General features: G+C 41.0%; 1 protein-coding gene across 1 annotated transcript; it reads left to right on the top strand.

Moving 5' to 3' along the window:
- The first annotated feature begins 5533 nt into the window (after positions 1-5533).
- NELFCD (negative elongation factor complex member C/D) lies at positions 5534-21555 on the top strand. Its single transcript, XM_075277010.1, has 15 exons — positions 5534-5637; positions 5854-5966; positions 6639-6748; positions 7111-7220; positions 7524-7631; positions 8097-8249; positions 8332-8462; positions 11059-11224; positions 11731-11865; positions 12505-12644; positions 12757-12871; positions 14060-14155; positions 20606-20746; positions 20839-20968; positions 21346-21555. Exons 1-15 carry the CDS (start codon positions 5551-5553, stop codon positions 21378-21380), a joined length of 1770 nt encoding a protein of 589 aa, XP_075133111.1. The 5' UTR covers positions 5534-5550; the 3' UTR covers positions 21381-21555.
- The last annotated feature ends 650 nt before the right edge of the window (positions 21556-22205 follow it).

Genomic DNA, 22205 nt, shown 5'->3' with positions numbered 1-22205 from the left:
AGTTTATTGAAGGTTTTACAAATTTTTACAAAACCGGGGAAGAAGGGGGATGGGGGGGGGGAGGAAGGGGGGGGGGGAATAATAAACAAAAGAGTCAAATAAAGGCATACCATAGGGGTGGAGGGAAGGGAGGGGGTGGGAAAAAAGAATGGGGGGAGTACAAGGTGAAAAACAAATAAAAGAAAAACAATAAACCAAAACAGGCAAACGCTCTGGCGCAGCAGAGCTGAAAACAAAGCCTATGTAAAAATCTCAGAGCAAACAGAAATCAAATAGCATAGGGAACAGGGACACGCGAAACAGACAAAACACACAGGGGGACACTACACAGGGGACACAGAAGGAAAGAGGGAACGGAAGTCGGCAGAATAGTAAAAATGGTTCCAAAGGAGCCAAGTCTGATGATGCTTAGTATCATCTTGTCGGAGCTCGGCAACCAGGGTCTCCATCGTTCGAAGAGCTAGAACCTCATTCAGCCAGCAAAGGAGCGAGGGAGGGGTCGTGGATTTCCACAATCTGGGAATGACAGAGCGCGCTGCCACCAACAAAAATCCGAGAAGTCTACGGGTAGGTTTAGAAAACGTCCGGGAGAACAGGGAAAGAAGGAGCGGGGCCGGGTCGTCCTCCAAGTCAATCCCCGTTACCTGCCGAATAACCTGTTTGACCCCAGTCCAAAAAGGGCATAATAGAGGACACCCCCACCAAACGTGTGTCATCGTGCCGCGGTCGGATAGACATCTCCAGCACCTGTCAGAGGTGGAGGGGTAGATATCATGCAAGAGGGCTGGGACTCGATACCATCTGGAAAGTATCTTAAAATTGGTCTCCTGCGCCCTGCATGATATAGAGAAAGTATGACATGCACGAAATGCCGAAGACCACACATCAGGAGGGAAAGAGGCCCCCAGTTCCCTCTCCCACCCACCAGTAAATGACGGAAGCGAATCCTCAACCCCGTCCAACAAGAGACCATACAGAAGGGAGACAGTGTGGGAGGGAGGAGTGGAAGAGATACAGAGACGTTCGAACAGCGACAAGGATCGATGAAGGTCCCGAGAGGGCCGCAAAGAGGAATAAAAATGAGATAGCTGGGAGTATTGCCAAGAGGAGATAGGCATATCCGAACCAGAGGATTGAATCAAAATCTCAGAATGGGGGAGAAGCGAAGAGGCAGAAGTGACCTGCTTAAAGCGAAGGGTGGGAGAGCCGACGCGATAAAACAAAAAGGAAGAGCCCAATGCTGCAGGAAAGTCCGGGTTACCCGATATGGGCGTCATGGGGCCATCGTTCGTATAGAGGAGGCGCATGGAACTATATCTACGGCACACTCCCATAGTCTGGCATGCTATATAGGGAAGTGGATACCGTTTATCATCGGTCCAGTACTTCTCATGAAGCCAGGGAAGTGCAGTGAGGGGGACAGGGCTCAATGAGTCCTCGAGGGAGACCCAGAGCTTAGTATTGGCCGAATGATGTCAGTCAATAATGCGCGTGGCAACCGCCGCAAGATAGTATTTCAAACAGTCTGGAGCCGCCAGGCCTCCTCTTCGTTTGAAGCGAGCTAGTGTACTGCGAGCAATACGGGAGGGTTTCGAGGCCCAGACAAATTTGGTGAAGGCTTTGTTAATCACCGAGAAAAAACACGAAGGTAGGATCACCGGGACAGTCTGAAAGAGATACAGCAACCTAGGGAGGACATTCATTTTCAATAAATTGATGCGTCCTGTTTTTATGTTTTACATAACGTCCCAACATCATTGAAATTGGGTTGTATGTAGGTCTGCAATAAATGCTGTGAATACATTCAAAAATCGAATAAGTGTTAATAGCTTTATCAATTAGTGTAATGCAAAGTGAATGAACAAAAGAGAAATTAATCAATATTGGGTGTGACCATCGGTTGTGTTCTAAATGGCATCAATTCTTCTTATAGATAAACTTGCACATAGTTTTTGAAGGAACTCATCAGGAAGATTGTTCCAAAAATCTTGAACTACACACATCTTCTGTGGCTGTGGACTTGGTCAAATCCTTCAGCCTGTCCATGTAATTCCAGACAGATTATATATTGAGATGAAGGCTCTCTTGTGGGGTCATATCATTACTTCCAGAACACCTTGTTCTTTATGCAGAAGATAGATCATAACTAGAGTTTAGCGAGTACTATTCAAAACTCCCGTTTCGAACAGCACGTACCCATAGGAATGAGTGGACGCAGCCGACACGCAGGGGGTTAAGCGGCCGACTGCCGGCAAAGTCTGCGTGCCGGCCGCTTCCATTCATTCCTATGGGTGTGTGCTATTTGAAACGGCCATTTCGAATAGTACTCGCTCATCTCTAACCATAACCCATTAAAGACTGAGCAATATTTATTTTTTATTTATTTTTTTTGTATTTCAGTTTTTCCCTCCCCATATGCCATGAGCTGTAACTGTTTTATTTTCTAGTTCATAGTCACATGATGGCGTATTGTTTACGAAACAAACTGTACTCTGTAATGGCACTATTCAATATCCTGTACAATGTACTGGCAAGCTGGAAGCAAATTCAGAATGAGGTGGAATTGGAAAAAAAAAATACATATTTACACCAATTTCATATGGGTTTAATTTTTACAGTGTTCACTGTGTGGTAAAATTATGTTACCTGTATTCTGCGGGTCAGTACGATCACTGCGATACCAAATTTATATAGTATTTGTAATGTTTTGATTTTGACTCGCCAGTCCTGAGTACGGCTGCCGTTTTTCTGCACCCCAGTTCCTATGTTTTCAGCATAGATGATTCATTTAGCATTGTTTCCACATACAGGTAGGTATAGACTTTTGGCCACAATTTATTTATTTATTTTTTTGTGAAGACCACTTTTGGCCAGACTTCTGCAATCACTATATGGCTGTACCTTCATTCCACTAGTTTCTGACCATTTTGAGCTGATGGTATTCATGGACATCTTCCAATTTTCAAAGAGAAGTAAATCTGTGTTTTTCATCAACTGCCCTAAGTTTCCTTGACCCACCATGGCATCTATGACCCTAATGGTGACTGTTTTTTTATGTTCCTTCATAAGAGCTGGAACATTCAGTCTGCTTTGACATCTGCCTAGGCCAGACCTTGCTGCTGCAGTATAACTACCTTATACTTACTCTTGCCATAGTGTCTGTCCTGTGACATGAAATGGTCTTCCCCACTCACCTTTGTAGCTGTTGATGATCAATCTATGTAGGAAAACAAATGCCCATTATTACCTATTTGTTATAATTGGATAACCAGACACTTGACGAATCTTACTAAAGCCCTGACTTTGTGTAAGCGTACCTGGAAGACCTGATGCTGTTCGGAATGCAAAAGGGGGAGGAAGGAAGGAATCACAGCATTTTACAGTCAGAGCAAACTGGATAGGATTCTAGCAAATTCCATTCCCACTCTGCGTAAAAAACCGTCAGTTTCCCCATAGATTTAATAGAAACAGAAAGTCTGTAGAAGAAACTTCTCTAAACTTTCTGTCTAAAGCGTTGCTGGAAGAATCACGATGCGCTGCTACCATGTTTTTTTGTTTGTTTGTTTTCTTTCTCCTGTAGCAGGGTTTGTTTTTTTTTGTTTGTTTGTTTGGGTTTTTTTTTTTTTTTTGTGGTTGCGGACATCATATGCAGCCTTAGCCTTATGCAAATGAGGCAGTTGGTGCACTAGACTAAAGCTCTTGTTTGGAGCATTTCTCTTGCCACTCAAATTACTACCAACTCCTGTCTGCGCTACCCCATATAGTAAGAGTTTATCCTGCCATTGCTATGACATTACCCATCCCATTACCTGAGCCACAAAAAAAGTGTTCCCAAGGCTGAAGGCCCCTGCTTAGTGCACCGTTTGCATAAGACCCCAAAGTTGTTGTTTTTTTCTACAAAAGATTTAAAAAAACATGTAGTTTTGTTTAAAATGGTAATGTGCTTTTTAACATGGTGGTGGCAGATAACTATGCTTGTGGAGAGACGATAAAACTCCTTCCCAACTTCTGCCGTAATAGTATGGCAGATATCTGGTGCCAAGGAACCGTGTGAAACAGAAATGGGGAGAGACACCGAGTGCCAATATAGTGTAGTAGTATGATAATAGCGAGAAGTATTATTCACTATGGTTGGCCTCTTCCCTCTGGATGTTGTGAATAGTTACAACAGCATATACGGTAAATGGCAGCAGCTTTCCCCCAACCCTTAAACTAGGTAGCATAGAAATGTGAAAAGACGTCCCTCGGGATATACCCGACTAGGAAGGGAGGAATGGGGGAGTAGCCATGCACAAGTGAACACTTCTCAAGGATTTTTAAACAGTTTTATTACACACAATGCCTTTCAGACAGAGCCCTTTCTCAAGTGCAATACAAACCGTGCGGTAGGTCTAACCCAATATATGACGTTAGGACAGTCTTTTCTGGTGCCAAGAAAAGCAGTGTTGCTATTCCCAATATCTCTGCATTTCAGTATCTGGACTTCCAAAATATCCTGCTTCCACCACAATATATCTATATTTAATATATGCACAAATAACGCAAATCCCTCAGTACCCCTTTTCTCCTTTAATGGGGGTTATAATATTGATGGCCTATGCTTAGGACACTGGAACGTCTATGAGCCAGTGCTACAGTATGTAAGGTGAGTGAGCATTGTGGCTCCTGGTATGGAAACATTACTAGAAGCTGTGCTGCCTTAGACCCTCACCCATCTAATATTAGAAAGTGGATAATTCCTTTAAATGACCCTTTGTTTGATATTAGAAATAGATGTGTGTTATTAATCACAACGATATTGTTCCAGAATCGGTCTAGCACTGAACTGTGTATTAGACCCCAACTTCTAGAATACATACTAACCTAAATGTCTATATTGAGCTATTGTTTGTGCTAATATTTTAGTGTTCAGGCATATACATATGCATATATTATACGATGAATTCTAAGCAGCCCTCTCCAACAGTCCAAACATTTGGGGGGTATAACATTGTGCACTGTGAGCGGTGGTATTAAGTCTGCCTTTTGTTGGTGCGTATACTGGTATACATTTATTGTAGGTGGCGCACTATGAGGAGCATATAACTATTAATATGGAATGTAGGTTAGAAATATGTAATAATAAATAATATAAGCCACATGTTTCCATTCACTGACAACAAGAGAAGATATTGAAGATGAATGGGAAGGAATTTAAACAAAATAGATGGGGTGGGGGAGGCAAAGGTGGAGCTATTGAAGCAAATCTCCCAGAGACACTTGTCACCGCTCTATGCAGCAGGTAGATGAAGAATAATTCATTGTGCATAGAGATTGCTTTATTATTTACAAGGGAAACTAGTTTTTCAGTCCAACTGTATTCCAGACCGCCTATTTGCGCCCATAAAGTCTTTTAGTCTTCAAAAACATGGCCGCCGCTATTTGTTGAAGACAGGTTTCGATTCCTTAATTATGCCATGTTTCCTCTGCACTTCCGGTGACAACACACGCCATAATATTGCGCCCGGAAACTACGGATAGTCAATAGGGGAAGCCCTGAAACTTGGAGCTATGGATCCTGACTACTTTGTAGGGAGCACTAGCAGCGGAGTTGTCAGCTCTGGGACTATTATTGGAGACTGGGAAGAGAGAGGGGCGGTAAGCTTGTGCAGGGCTATTACACTACTTGTTTGTGTCCTCTCAGCTTCTGGTGCGGTCCTGGTGGGCTAAGAGGAGCTGAGCTCGGGACTAAAGCCGTATGTTTTTCTATGGCAGCCAGTCAGCTGCTTTCTCCCAGTTTGCAGGTCTTGCCTTTGTTAGTATAGCATTGCTTTAGCGTCAGTGGCTTATGTGCAGCACTTTGTCTTCTTACAGGATGAAGAATATGGTGAAGCAGAGGATGATGCAGAGGTGCAGCAGGAATGTCTGCAGAAACTGTCCAGTCGTGACTACATCATGGAGCCTGCTATATTTAACACCCTAAAGAGGTGGCCACTGCTTGTACATCTTCTATATATCCAACTACACCATTTATGAGAATAAGCACCAGTCTGAGAAGAACATAAAGGGGTTATCTGGTTTCTTGTATTGCCTTTCCTTAGGATTAGATCTGTGGAGTCTAACACCTAGGAGGAAGGGAGGACAAGGACTTCTGGACATCTAATATTGATGGCCTATTGTAAAGATAGACCATCAATACTACAAACCAAGTAAAACCTTTCAAAGTTACATAGATGTAAATTAGACATAACCCTTCCTTTTTCATTGGGGCATACACTGAATTTAGTGCTGCAAAAATCATGGCGGTAATAGTAATGTCTATTCTCATATTATTCTAGTATAGAATGAGACACATCAAGTTGGTGCTATTAAGTCCAGATTATTTCTTGTAACTGGGACTGCTATAACAGCTTTGGGTCATAATCTATACACACTATTACATAATGGTCCCTATTTTTTGGGCTGGGGATGTAGAGGTGAATAAATTGTTTCTATATAAAACGGATACAGAAAAATATAACACAATCTTATTTCTGGACTTCCTCCATTATAGGTTAACACTGCAGTAATACAGCACTTTTGTAGTGACATGTTGTAAATCACATGTTTTGATGAAGCCCTTGTCTTAAAAGGAGTTGTGACTTTCCTGTTGTGTACAGGTATTTCCAGGCAGGAGGATCTCCAGAGAATGTCATCCAGCTTCTGTCAGAGAATTACACTGCTGTAGCACAGACTGTGAACCTGTTGGCAGAATGGCTCATCCATTCAGGTACATGGGATTTATTAGTTATTGGAGCTGATCCTAGAAGCGGGCTTATATTAGGACTGTACTCATATGATAGTGGGGGGCAGGGGCAGTCTGGTTGAAGGTAGTAATGACTGTGAGATGCAGTCATGAAATGTGATGGCCATGTAGGTACTAACAAGATGTGAAACCTAATGGTGTAGTATGCACTATGCAGCCATGGCACGTCATGAGAAAGAAAGAAGAAACTACATGTACACCAGGTCTGCTACAAAGAATATACAAAATGGTGACTTAGAAAAAGTATATATAATACATGTTCCAAATTCATACAGTTGCCAAGTGTCACTGTGCTTTGTATTGTATTTCACTTCATGTTTTTTCAGGGGTGGAGCCCTTACAAGTCCAGGAGACGGTGGAAAACCACTTGAAAAGTTTGCTGATTAAACATTTTGAGCCAAGAAAAGCAGATTCTATATTTACAGAGGAGGGAGAGGTATATACCAGTAACCTTAGTAAAAGCTTCCATGATGCTGCTGTAGGGAATATTTATGGACGGGAATATTTCTTTCTGTCCTCGAAGCTGACAGCAAGCAAAGTTCCTCAAAGAATGATGAATTGAAAATCAAAATATTAGAAGTTGCAGAACTTCTCATTTACCTAAACATGAAACCCCTTTATTTTATCCATAGTCATATCTTGCTGTGCTTTTGTTGCTTTTTGGTAATTGTTAGATTTTAGCAAATGGATTGACATGCATATAAGAGTCTCACTGTGTTGTTCCAACTTTGATCTGCAGACTCCTGCATGGCTGGAGCAGATGATTGCTCACACTACATGGAGAGACCTGTTTTACAAGCTTGCTGAGGCGCATCCAGACTGTTTAATGTTGAACTTTACAGTTAAGGTGAGCAACACTCAAGATTTAAATAGGACCTTTCCCTTCTCCTGACATGACTGTCTTGGGAAATAAGAGTGTGCTCCAATTCTGGCGCATCTTTTATTATAGCTCTGTTGTGCAGTTATTCCTTTTAGAATTTTATGAACATAGCTGGGTGTTATAGGATTGGGGAGGGGATGTCCTTTCATAGTATTACACTGTGCAGTGACACACCCATTAGGCAAGGGGAATGGTAACATTGTGAATTAGCTCCTACTGTTTCTCTCTCATTCCTAGTATAAATGTACAACAGTTTTAATAAGGTGTTTACGGAATTATTCCATAGGAAATACAAGTATTTGCTAAAACAGACATGTCAGGAGTGACAGGGCATCTTTAAAACCTAATAAATGTGTTATTTTTGTGAGCGAATAGCAAAATGCAATTTCTGAAAACTCAGAAATCCTCACAGATTTTTCTTGTGTTTTCTAGCTCATTTCTGATGCCGGCTATCAGGGAGAAATCACCAGTGTCTCCACAGCTTGCCAACAGCTGGAGGTTTTCTCCAGAGTGCTTCGTACATCACTGGCCACCATCCTTGATGGAGGAGAAGAGAACCTTGAAAAAAATCTACCTGAATTTGCTGTATGTGTTTTACTTGTAGACTTTCATGGCATGGACTGTACATGAGAAGCTGACTGTTTACACTCTTGTCTCTTCTTTGTAGAAAATGGTTTGCCACGGAGAACACACCTATCTGTTTGCACAAGCAATCATGTCTATTTTGGCACAAGAGGAGCAGGGGGGATCTGCCATGCGCAGGATTGCACAGGAGGTGCAAAGATTTGCTCATGAAAAGTAAGGGCTGTCACTTATACTGTATTTTGATTTCTAATGATAAATGCAACATAATATTTATATACTATGTTTGTGTATGTATAGTCTTTTTTGTGGCATTGACTGCTGGAGTGGTGTATTTGTGCCACAGGAGTTTCAAGGGGATAAATATTTCAACCTAGTTAAGCAAGTTGGAAATAGAAAAGTGTTGAGAAAGTTGGTGGTTTCATATGGTTGCGCAGACAAACGGACCATTAATGTGTCTTAATTATCAACCAAATGAAAGGGCTCTAAGTGATGTATGAAAGCTGCCCACAATGCTCCCTGTCTGGGAAGAAGCAGGCTGTGCCAGGCCTTGAGGGAATAACAACCATATGAAATTGTGGTAGTGGATATACTGGATAGTAAAAAAAAAAAAAAAACACAAAAATGGAAAATCATCATGTCTTCAAGGCTTTTATCTCATGTTCCCAAACAGTCTTTCAGGTGCCCTATCAAGGCACTAGTTTGAAAGGAGCCTATTTCAATTTGCAGATTAGGTTGATCACAGGACAATAGAGAATGCCACTTTAATCTTTACAGTCCAACTTCCTCTTTGTTGTCATCACTTTTAAAGAGGACCTTTCATGTCCTCGGGCACATGTGGTTTTCTATACTGCTAGAAAAGCACATTGTCAGTTTCCCCGTTGTGTGCCCAGGGGGAAGGGGATATCTGTGCAATTACCGATATCTCTTTGCTGTCAGAAAGGCTTTCCTGACAGCGCTTAGTGTCATGGCTGGGCAGTAAGGAACGCCCCCTCTGACATTATAGTACTACAGACACTACTATCAGGAGGGGAGTGTTCCCAGCTAGACTGTCAGGAACGCCCTTACCAAAATAATTGAGTCAAGGATCCATCAACATAGTTACACATCCAACAAACACTGGGAATATTTGAGTCAAGTTTATACAAAAGGACTGGTGCCCGAGGACATGAAAGGTCCTCTATAACACTTCACATGGTCACTACATGGTAGTCCTAAGATTTTCTATTCCCATGTTTAAGAAAATGTGTAAATTACAAACCTCCACAAAGGGATTCATCTCGGACATTTACAAATTAGTTTTTGGTTTTGTTCTAAGATGGGCCACTTTCCCCAGCTACATGGCAATTGATCTGGATGAGGACTTTACCTACAAAGAACAGCAATTTAAGATACTTACTGGTACACACCAGTCCTTTTGCATAAACTTGACCCAAATATTCCCAGTGTTTGTTGGATGTGTAACTATGTTGATGGTTCCTTGACTCAATTATTTTGGTCTTGCCCCAGATTCAGACATTTTGGTCTGAGGTCGAATCCCTAATTCAGGAACTATTCGATCTGCATATGCCCTTACAACCCTTATTTTACAATTTTGCCACATTTGAAAAGCTCAGTGGCAAATGTTTTCACCTTGAGCATTTTTTCAAATGTAATGTTCATTAAACTTTTCAAAGAAAATAACAAAAATAATACAATGTAGCATAAAGGGAACGTGCCAAAATGGTGAGAATACAAATCTGAGTGGATGAACTAGTAGGTCCAGTGGAACTGGTTGAATAAAAAGAAAATCCATGATGGTCTTGACTCCCCTCCAATATCTTGCAGCAGGTAAGTTTTGGATATACCAAAGGTGATAGTTGAATGCGATCACTCAGGACTACAATAATTGGTTCAATCAACAGGTAAGTATTTATTTAATCAAATGACTCGTTTCGGGGTATGGGAGTCGCACAGGATTCTCCACCCCTTCATCAGATCTTGGTTTTTCGGCTGAACAGCATGCAGTAACCTCCAATATCTTCTGAGAGGGCCCAATCCCAGAATATGTGGGGTTGTGTGCCTAGGGAAGAGGTGCATCTCCAGCACGTGGCAGGAATTGCTGGCTTCATGGAGTGTAGGAGGGCAGGAGTGTGATACCAGTCAGTGCATAAGGATCTGATATTGTAAACCCACAAAGGTTTGGGTTTATTAGTCAAGTTGGGTGGTGACACTGTGGTTTATGTAGGAGTGGAGTCTCTGTACTGTATATCATGCAGTGTTATCCCCTGGCAACCCATATTGTACCTCTTATCCTCCTATCCTGTACCTCTTATACCTTAATTTGTATCCACACTAAAAGGGTCTATAGCTATGTAATAAAAAGAGAAAGCACCGCGCTACACCTAGTGCATTATCACTTGGTAACAGAAGATTCTAATAACAAGTGTAGGGATAATCACCTTATTCAGCTGTGATGTGTCACAGCCCAAATATAGCTAGAAAAATAACTATAACTATGTAATGGCTGGATCAGTTTGGATAAACAAAACTCCTAAATGCCCAGGGGTACTTCACCTAACAGATGATGATTGTCATTAGGCGTTTCAGTCCTAGTGAACGGTCTTATTTCTCTACAAGCATCAAGAGAAAATGATCATTTATAGTAACTAATAGAGGGTTGGAAAAAAGACCCCAAATCTAACTGTTATGCATACATTTACTAAATGTATTACACATAGAAGACATGGTTAGTTTTTGTGAATGGTGGACTTTTAGGAGATTTAATACACTCTAGTACTAATAAACATCAACTGTGTGTTTTCTCCTTTAGGGGCCATGATGCTAGTCAGATCACTCTTGCTTTGGGAACTGCTGCATCTTACCCTCGGGCCTGTCAGGCACTTGGTGCTATGTTATCCAAAGGAGCTTTGAATCCAGCAGACATTACTGTCCTGTACAAGATGTTTACTAGCATGGATTCTCCTCCTGTAGAGCTGGTAAGTGTGTGGCGATGGCTATCTTTAGCAATATACTTGTAATTTTCAGTGCACCTCTGATGACCAGAACATGCCAATAGTTAATAGACATGGGACCTACACAATGATCATTCAGCAGGATTTCCGTGTAACAAAGCAAACTATGCTGTTTCTCTTGCCCCCAAGTTATAGAAACCCAGGAACTTCTTGGTAGGGGACAGATTCCTCCCCTAATGAACCATAATATTTTGACATACCACATGAGAAATCATGTATAAAGCTAGCCATACACATAAGATTGGTGCTGGCTCTGATCATTCAGTGGACAGATGACTTCCCCATAAAAATGCCTGTTCAGCTCTATAGCCAGACTGGGGACTGACTTAAGTGGCTTCTTGGCTTCTCAACATCATTTGCTAGATACTTTGCACACACAGCTCCATCTATATTTGTCCTTTAGGTGGCTATACATTTTCTTGTTGTTCCCATATCTTGTATGTGCTGTGTTCATCTGCTCCTTCTCTTAGATTCGTGTTCCTGCATTTTTGGATCTGTTCATGCAATCGCTCTTCAAACCCGGGGCTAAGATAAACCAAGACCATAAACATAAATACATTCATATACTGGCTTATGCTGCCAGCGTGGTGGAGACATGGAAAAAGGTAGGTTGTTAACTGTGTATAGGGGAACCAGAGCACTTCTCTGTACATATTTAAAGGATGAAAAAGTGCTACCAGCACGAAACGGCTCTCGATCTCCTCTCCCAGGCGTGCCTCCTCCCGTATTGTATTTTACAGGGATGTTTGAAATAAAGGTTTGAAATATTTTTATACTTTTCCAATGGTGAGTGCCCAGATTTTTCTATTTGCTGGACTGTCCATGTACGTATTTGTTAGTTACCGGCTTCCACAGAGGTTATATTGGTTGTTTGGAATTTAGAGAGGGTGAGATGGGTAAAGTGAGAGCCCCTCCCAGTACAGCAACATGTATGCTGGCATGCAAAAGTGTTAGGTAAGCATGAAAAAATCTGCAAAGTTAGAATGCATGAAAAATGACAAGTGTTAATGGTTTACACTTGTCAATTAGCAAAATGCAAAGTCAATGAGCCATTGAGAAAGCTAAATTGTATCAGTATTTGCTTTTACCTTTTAAAATTTCTGTTTTTGAAACTATCCTTATTGTCTGGAGTTGCCGCTCTATTCATTTGAATGAGACTGATCTTGCAACCAAGCTGTGAGACTTATTAGTCCACACTCTAACACTAAATCCTAACCCTTATCCTATTGTCTTGCTTACTGCAGAATAAGCGAGTGAATATTAATAAGGATGAATTGAAGTCCACGTCCAAAGCCATAGAGACCGTCCATAATCTGTGCTGCAATGAAAACAAGGGTGCCTCTGAACTTGTAGCTGAACTTGGCACATTGTATCAATGTATCAGGTAAGTTGAGATGGTACAGAGTGATCAGTCGTAGACTAGATCTTGGATGATGATGTTCTAATAACCAAAAGGGCCATTTGGAATTCGCTTTTAATTTTTGTTCTTGAACCAGGTTCCCAGTTGTTGCAATGGGTGTTCTGAAGTGGGTTGACTGGACAGTATCAGAACCTCGCTATTTCCAGCTACAGACGGATCATACACCTGTTCACCTGGCCCTGCTGGATGAGGTAAATACAGCAGGGGTTAGAGGCGATTGCTATATTGTATTTGGTTTTTGTTTTAGCTATGAAAGTGTTTTAGGATGTGTTAGTAGGAGAGTTAGGGCTAGTTCACATGTTACATGAACTCCGCATGTGAACATTCTGTTGCGGCTAGCCGCGACAGGATGCCGGTGCAGTGCACTGGCATCCTGTCACGGCATTCCGCTCCAGATTAGGCCCAAATGAATGGGCCTAATCGGGAGGGAGCCTTGTGCTGCGGACGCCATGGCTGATTCAGCTGCAGGAAGAAGGGGCATGTCGCTTCTTTTTTTTTTTCCGCTACTAGCTATCAGAAAAAAAAAAGCGAGCAGCTCCCATTGAAGTCAATGGGAGCCAATTTTGAAGGAGCCCTTAGTATATGCGACCTGTTTCCACAAGTGAATGGGATCAAAACTGTTAAATCCTTTAGAATAAGACTACCTAAATAAAAAGTGATCTTATAGCATGTCCTTTGATTTATCAAAAGACTGTAAAATTATTATTTTTTTTTTTTTTTAAATACCATGTTTTTTTGTGCATGGAAGTGAATGCAATTTAACGGAAAACTCTGGTATGCCTAGTGTGGGGAATAATGGGGGCGTGCATGAAAAAAATATTACATTGAATTATAGCTGGGCAATTAATCGAAAAATAATCAAAAGTTGGCTCAATCGACATGAACTTGCAGTCATCGATTTCAATTATTTTTCATCCGTGCCGTCCTTTTACACTGCCATTGGTTAAAGAAACTGTTAATAGCTGTAAAATACCTAGTCAGGATTGTTGATATGTCATTAACTGAAACCAAAATTCTGTGGCTTATAAATGGCCCCTCTGGCATGTAAAAAATGGAATATCCTAAATCATTCACTAATCATCATTGAGGTACAATGTTTAGTTGTGATTTTAACTCTGGTCATAATATCCCATCCCTACATTGAAAGCCCATATTTTATATGTTATTTGCCACACTCTTAGGCCTTAACCTAGGCAATCTATCTGTTCTCCCAGGAGTATTCCTTTGATCTAATTCTCTTTATTTTTAATTGGTGACATGATCTGGGAATTCTCACATGATACAACACTCCACCAGTCTGATTTACAGTGTGTAGAAAATAATTGTGTATCCAATTGTAAATTCTTCTACATTTTTTTTTTTTTTTATTGCTTTCACAGATCAGCACATGTCACCAACTTCTACACCCACAAGTCCTGCAACTTCTTATTAAGCTCTTTGAAACTGAGCACTCACAGTTGGATGTGATGGAGCAGGTAAGTGACTCCTTTGTACACAGGGTACATGTTGGCCATTTCTTTTTCTGCAGCTTTGCTAAAAAGTGTATCGCCTAGAGAATATGATGAGTAACTTATCATGTGCACTATCTAAAGGAGATGGACCATTAAGACACTCATTGCCTATCCACATGATTACAGGATACATGTTGCATCATTAAGAATCTGACCTTAGTGTGGCCCCATGACAATCAGAACAGGGGGCTAAAAGTCCCCAATTCCTCCTCCACGTGAATAAAGCAACAGTACACTTGCCTGACTCAGCACGCTTCTATGGGTCTTCTGAAGATTACCTTCATAGCTGTGTATGAAGATCCATGTTTTGGTAACCAGTTAGCCATGCACACTTTTTACTCCTCTTTTACAAACTAGGAGTCCATAGCAACCGTTCTAGGTGTTTGAGCAAAATACTGCGTTGCAGGACACAATGCTTAACTATTTTGGAGTGCGATGATCGGGGGAAAAAAGGTACAAATGCAGTGATAAACATGAGCCATAGTGTCCTATTTAAAGAGGACCCACCACCTTCAGCAAGTCCTGTGATTTATGTCAATTGATAGCTGCTGCCGCACTGATTCAGAAACCGTTAGAATTTTTTTCTGTGGCCCTTTGTTCCTGAGCAATCAATGCTGTTATCTTTGGTGTTTGATATGCTATTCAGGCTCTATACTGTCAGTTATACAGTATCAGGCAAAGGGTGTGATTCCGAGCTCCGACACTGGTATAATCTGTTTGGAGCGCTACCTGGTTTCTCTGTTTGACACTCTCCTTCTGACATTAAAAGCATATCTGGCACCAAAACTTACAGTACTGATTGCTTGTGAACAGTGGGGGCTAGAGAAAAATTCCAACTGTGCCAATAAAATGTAAAGCTTTTTAGAAGAAAAAATAGTGTTTAAAAAGCAATGCCAGAATTGACATTTTAATCCACTCAGAATGAATAACATTTGAAGTTATAGACAGCCCAAAATGATGTAATTAGAAAAATGCATTTCATCCTGCAAAAAAACAAGCCCTTATATGGCTAATTCACAAGAAAAAAAAAAAAAATTATAGCTTGTACAATGTGACGACAACCCCCCCCCCTCCATATCTTTAAGAACATGTATAAGCTGTGTGAGAGTATATCGGAGTACTCCTCAGTCAGCAGAAGTTATTTCCCCCCCCCCCCCTTCCCATCATCGAGCTACTGGGGAAATGGTAGTCAATTTGGGATCATAATTCACTCTGTGCAGCTTACTTATTCACTTTTCACCATCTGCTGTGCATCAATGTCTAGGATACTAATGCTGGCCACAACCCTTGATGAATTGAAGGGTGCAGTTTTCAAAATGGGGTCACTTTAGGGGATTCCACTTTATGGGTACTTTACCGGCTCTGCAAACAAGACATGGTGTCCAGATACCAAATTTCAAAAGCCACATAGCGCTCCTTCACATCTGTACCCTATTGTGTGCCCAAATATTAATAAAACTTGTGAAACAGCTGTGGGGTCAAAATGCTTACTATACCTCTTGATAAATTCTACCAGGGGTTTCCAAAATGGGGTCACTTTTGTCGGGTTTGCATTGTATTGGTACTTTACGAGCCCTTCAAAAGAGATATGGCACCCGAAAACTATTCCAGCAAAATCTGCTTTTCATACCCCAGTGTCGCTCCTACCCTTCCCTGTCGCTGCCATGTGCCCAAACAGTTTTATACCCACATGTGGGGTATTTCTGTGCTCCTTGTGAATGTGTTAATTGTAGGACTAAATGAATTCATTATTGAGGGGGGAAAAAATGAAATTTCTAAATTTCACCTCCATATTGTTTTAATTGTTGTGAAATGCTTAAAAGGTTAACAAACTTCCAAAATGCTGTTTTGAATTATTTGAGAGGGATAGTTTTGATAATGGAGTAATTTTATGGGTGTTTCTAATATATAGGCCTTTAAAAATCCCCTTCAGAACTGAAGTGGCCTCTAACAAATGGTTTATGGAAATTTTTCTTGTAAATCTGGAAAATTGCTGTTACACTTCTAAGACCTCTAATGTTCAAAATAAATTGAAGGATCATTAAATGATGATGCCAAAATAAACCAGATATATGGTAGATGATGATAATGTATTTGGGTGGTGTTATGATCTATCAAAAAGCAGGGCATTTTCCATTCCTCCAAATATTGTGAAAAAGAAAAAAAAATAAAAATAATAATAATAAAAAAAAATATATATATATTTTTTTTTTCTTATAAATTAACCCCTTAAAGGGGTTGTCCCGTCACAAGGATCCTATCTATACTGCTTGTTAATGTGGATGTAAGACTTTTCCTAAATACATTGCTTCAGCAAAACTGCTTTGTTTGTCCACTATATTACTTTATTCTTTTTTTTTTGTGGCCACAGCCCTGACCTAGCTGCTCCTGAGTCAAGTGATGTATCTGCCTCCTCTCAGGGGGAGGGAGGAGGGGCTAAGTGCACGGGAGCGAGCCTGGAGGGGAAGGGGTAGTTTATCCTTTGGGGGAAGGGGCTGCCAATGCAGGGTTAGACGCCGGCACAGGGTTAGACGCCGGCACAGGGTTAGACGCCGGCACAGGGTTAGACGCCGGCACAGGGTTAGACGCCGGCACAGGGTTAGACGCCGGCACAGGGTTAGACGCCGGCACAGGGTTAGACGCCGGCACAGGGTTAGACGCCGGCACAGGGTTAGACGCCGGCACAGGGTTAGACGCCGGCACAGGGTTAGACGCCGGCACAGGGTTAGACGCCGGCACAGGGTTAGACGCCGGCACAGGGTTAGACGCCGGCACAGGGTTAGACGCCGGCACAGGGTTAGACGCCGGCACAGGGTTAGACGCCGGCACAGGGTTAGACGCCGGCACAGGGTTAGACGCCGGCACAGGTGAAGCCAGCAACATCACTATGCTTCTGCCCTGCATGAAGCCAGCAGCGTTAGAAGCGATGCTGTTATTCCGCTCCGGGGTCACATATGCAAAGCCAAGCGGCGAGATGCCGCCGGCCCTGCGTGCGCGCTCATACACCAGTCTAGCCTTCACAATAATAATAATAATAATACATTTTATTTATATAGCACCAACATATTCCGCAGCACTGTACAATTTATAGGGTTCAGATACAGACATACATAACAAAGAACGTCATTTCACACAATGGGACTGAGGGCCCTGCTCAAAAGAGCTTACAATCTATGAGGTAGAGGGGGTGACACAAGAGGTAGCAGGGGCGGCATTGCTTATACAGTGTTCAGACAATTTTGTGCATTAGGAATTGTGATAGGCTTGTCTGAAAAGATGCGTCTTTAGTTTGCGTTTGAAACTGTAGAAGTTGGGAGTTAATCTTATTGTCCGGGGTAGAGCATTCCAGAGAAGTGGTGTTGGGTCTGTATTTGCATTGTGAAGGCTAGACAGGTCTATGAACGCGCACGCAGGGCCGGCGGCATCTCGCCGCTTGGCTTTGCGTATGTGACCCCGCCCACCAATGACGAAACAAAGCCGGAAGACAGAAGATTTCAAAGAAACGAAGACTGGTGAGTATGCGACGTGGGACAACCCCTTTAAGGATGCAGGGTAGTTTGGGCCTTAAGGCTCAGACCCTGTTTTTCAAATATGTGAGGATAGCTTCATAATGCATTTACCTATCCAGGTGATTCCAAGATTTTTTTTTCGTGACACGTTGTAGTTTATGTTGGTGGTAAATTTTGCTCATTATACTTTGTGTGTGTTTGTTAAAAAAAGGACAATGTACTGAAAGTTTCATAAAATTATCAATTTTGAAAGTTTCTGTTATTCTCGTAAAAACAGACAGTCCTATCACACAAAATTCTTCCTAATTAACATTTCCCATATGTCTACTTTTATATTGGCATTGTTTCTTCAATGTCCTTTTACTTTTCTAGGAAGTTAGAAGGCTTATTATAACTTTAGTAGCAAATTGTCAGATTTTCAAGAAAATTTCAAGATTTCATTTTCAAGGGACCTATTTAGTTGTGAAGTGACTTTGAGGGGCCTATATAATAAAAAACACCCATAAATGACCCAATTTTTGAAACTTTAGTCTTCAAGCTATCCAAAATTGTATATAGGAACTTTATTAACCCTTTAGGTGTTCCACAGGAATTAATGCAAAATGGAGGTGAAATTTCCACTTTTTTATACACCTTTTCCATTTCAAACCACATTTTTCTGTAACAAAGAAGGGGTTAACAGCAAAACATACTATAATATTTATTTTTCTGATTCTGCAGTTTGTAGAAATATCCCATATGTGGCCCTACTGTGCAACGTGACTCAATACGTGTCCTCAGAAATCAAAGAGCACCTTTAGGGATTTCGGGCAGCAATTTCATTAGGATGGTTTTTAGATACCATGTTGCATTTACAGAGCCCTAGAAGTATCACAACAGTGTGAAACCCCCCACAAGTGACCCCATTTTGGAAACTGCACCCCTCAAAGAATTTATCAGGGGGGTGTAATGAGTATTAGTATCCCAGACGTGAATGCACAGTGGATGGTGAAGAGGTAATATGTAAGCGGTGCGGAGGACATTGGGAGCACCAAATTCCCTACTAAGTCCCAGTAGCTCCTATGATTGGGGGGGTCACTTTGGGGGTCTCTTCTATTGTATTTTCTCTTGTAAGCTGCAAAACAGGTCTGTACCCTGATATACGCTCACACCGCTTATATTCCCCTCCGGACGCATTTGGCGATTTTTGGGTTTTTTTGTCTTCACATTATTCAAGCTATATTTTTTTATTTTTGTGTTGATGTGGCCATATGAGTGCTTGTATTTTTCCGGGATATGATGCATTTTGTAATGACACCGTTTTTGGGTGCCTATAACTTATTGACTATTTTTTATTAACTCTTTTTTTGGTGGATAAAAAAAAAAAAAAAATCAATTCTGGCATTGCATTTTACTTTTTAAATGGTTTTCCACACGGTGTACAGCATAAGTATCATGTGACCTTTATTCTGCGGGTCGGTACGGTTACGGAGATACCTCATTTATAGGGTTTTTTATGCGTTAGTAATTTTGCAGAACAAAAACCCATTTGGGGACATAAATCAATGTTTTTTGCATCACCATGTTCTGATATGCATAACATTTTTATATTTTGAGGGCTTATTTTTTGCGGGACAACCTGTGCTTTTCATTGGTACTGTTTTTCTGTATATATGACTTTTTGATCACTTTTTATAGCATATTTTCTAAGGTGAGATGGCAAAAAAAATCATTATTTCCGGCGGGTTTTTTCAGTGTTTTTTTTTTTTTTTTTTTTTTTTTTTTTTTCTCGCCGTTTACCATATAGGTGAAATAATGTTTGTTTTATTGTACAGGGTGTTACAGACTCGGTGATACCAAATATGCCTTGTTTTTATTAATTTTTTAGGTGTTTTTTTTTTTTTTTATTTAACTCATTTGATATAGGAAAAGGGAATTTTGGGGCTTTATTCATTTAACTTTTTTTTTTTTTTTTTATTTGTCCTATAAGTATACTTGGGCCAACAATACTCTGATTGCTGGTCCAGTACTATAGCCTGCAATACACGTGTATTGCAGACTATACAGGAAGTGAATCTATGCAGACGCATAGACACACTTCCGGCATCACGGCAGGATCAACCAGGTACGCGGGGGTCCTAGCAGCCCGGGGTCACTAGCCAGATCCCGGGCTGCATAAAATGCATCAGAGCACCCCCCGATCTGACCGAGAGGGGAGATCCACACACAGCACAACTCTTTTGATGTCGTGGACATGTGTCTGCGATATCAAAAGGGAGATCAAAAGGGATAGCGGGGCAGCTCGTCCTGGCTCTCAGCTGTGTAACACAGCCAGGTACTGGGAGTAATGTCGCGGGCACAGCATCTGTGTCCGCGTCATTACAGGTCAGTAATAGTACTGAGCTGAGCGCTAACGTGCTACTTGCAGCGACGTACTATTACTTTGCTGAGCATTAAGGGGTTAAAGTAAAAAAGAAAATATTGATCAATGTTATTTCTACACAGAGACACTTGTGAATTTTGAAAAATAAGGCCTGATCATTAGGGTACTTTTTGGCCTGATACTTAAAGGGTTAAGAACAGGATAGTATCATATTGTATCTGAATTATTACACCATAAGAAGAACTATACACTTTACATGCATCCACTCTATTCAGAAGCTCAGTGTTGGGCCCTTACCAAGATGTCTGCTGATCCTTGTCAGAAATTGTGAGCTAGCTTGTTTTCAGAGCTCTTCCTATCCACTTAGCTGAGCTCCTGGTATTGTATAGACTATTGTTCTACTGCCTAGAATGCAGCTCCCCAGAACCAGCTTTGTGCACTTACAGGGAATATTAGCATGCAAAGTTATAGAGTATGTGTAAAGGTACAAGTTTGCTTGAATTCATCTCTGAAATATCTTTCCTGTGCATGTGTTTTATTTAGCTCGAGCTAAAGAAGACCCTCTTGGACAGAATGGTTCACCTGTTGAGTCGAGGGTATGTGTTGCCTGTTGTCACTTACATCCGCAGATGCCTGGAGAAACTTGATACGGACATCTCTCTCATACGATACTTTGTGACAGAGGTAGATTATTGATCTGTATACAACCCATCCTGCAGTTCTGTTAGCTGTAATGAAGATCAACATTTCCACCATTTGTAAATTTTTCTCATCAGGTCCTGGATGTTATAGCACCTCCGTATACTTCAGACTTTGTTCAGCTGTTCCTCCCTATCCTGGAGAACGAAAGTATAGCTGGAACCATTAAAACAGAAGGAGAACATGATCCTGTGACGGAGTTCATAGGTAGGAATCAGCAGCTCCACCCCTTTAATTTCGTTACTATCCTGCCATAGAGGAAGCAATTCTTCTATGGACACATTCTAGAGAACAAAACATAGATGTTGTATTCATATTATAATTGTTCTGCACAATATTGTCTTGTTTGCCTCTGATATGTGCTGTTTGTAATGTCTCATGGTGGACACTGAAAAGTGGCAGTGTCTTTTGCTTTAAACGTACATTTTCCCAGCCAGCAGGCGGCGCTAGATGACTGTCTATTTGCTAACTGCAATTATTATAGTGAACACAAGAAGGCGCAGTGCACCTTTTTATAAGATTATTTTGCTTTCTAGTCTGTGGTGATTTTAAAACTTCTAATATTTTCTTCTTTATTATTTCAGCTCACTGCAAATCAAAATTCATTATGATAAATTAGCCAGCCCAAGAGAACTGATTCCTGCTGGACGTGAAGTGAGAAGCATCTTCTCCAATATTTTATTTTTTTTAATCTATAATAATCCCAGTATTGTGTTTATATATGTGTTATGGTTTGTTATAATGTTTGCTGTTTAGGATTTTTGTTTTTAATGAAATACAAAATATTTTACCAATTTGGTTTGGGATTCTGTTTATGCTGGAAGAAGTGTCTGTGAACATGTATGAGAAAGCAGCCTTTCGCTGTATATGTTACAATGATGGTTCACTTCACTGCAAATTGTGAAGTTGAGCTTAACCCCTTCCTAGAGTCTGATTATAGTCCATGCAGGCTTTTCCTCCCATTGCAAGCAATGAACAACGTACTGTAGTGTATAGTTCCGAAGTAGTAGAATTGGGATGCCTATATCATATAGATCTGACTTATCCACACTGTACCAGCTCACTGAATTGTAGTTACTTTAACCCTTTCAGGACCAAGCATCATGCTTGATGATTGATAGGGAGGGGTAGGCAGGGGAATGAGTTCTGTTGGCACAGTGTGAATTCAAAGACAATTTCACATTACAATGATCGCTATAAAGGGTTACATTTTGTAGATAAGAGATGATAAAGTCCTAAAACGTTTCCCTTATCACAGTGTAACTCCTGGACAGTAATTTCAGCATGAAGATTCCAGCACTCATCACTCCTACAGGTGCAGTTGTAAATCACAGATGTGTGACTGCAGCACCAGGTATCAGATAAAGCAACTCTAGGGGTTAACAGGGTTTTTTCATGAACATAACCATATTTAGATTTGTAGACCAAAGTTAAATATATTTGC

This window comes from Leptodactylus fuscus, chromosome 6, assembly GCF_031893055.1.
Source record: "Leptodactylus fuscus isolate aLepFus1 chromosome 6, aLepFus1.hap2, whole genome shotgun sequence".
Taxonomy (NCBI): domain Eukaryota; kingdom Metazoa; phylum Chordata; class Amphibia; order Anura; family Leptodactylidae; genus Leptodactylus; species Leptodactylus fuscus.
Note: the sequence above shows the minus strand (reverse complement) of the source record. Positions and strands in the feature narration are given on the sequence as shown.

Excerpts from the sequence above, each read along its gene's own strand:
- NELFCD (XM_075277010.1), top strand. The coding sequence starts at position 5,551 with ATGGATCCTGACTACTTTGTAGGGAGCACTAGCAGCGGAGTTGTCAGC. Across the intron at positions 5,638-5,853 it reads ACTGGGAAGAGAGAGGGGCG|GATGAAGAATATGGTGAAGC; the intron begins GTAAGCTTGTGC and ends GTCTTCTTACAG. Across the intron at positions 8,463-11,058 it reads CAAAGATTTGCTCATGAAAA|GGGCCATGATGCTAGTCAGA; the intron begins GTAAGGGCTGTC and ends TTTCTCCTTTAG.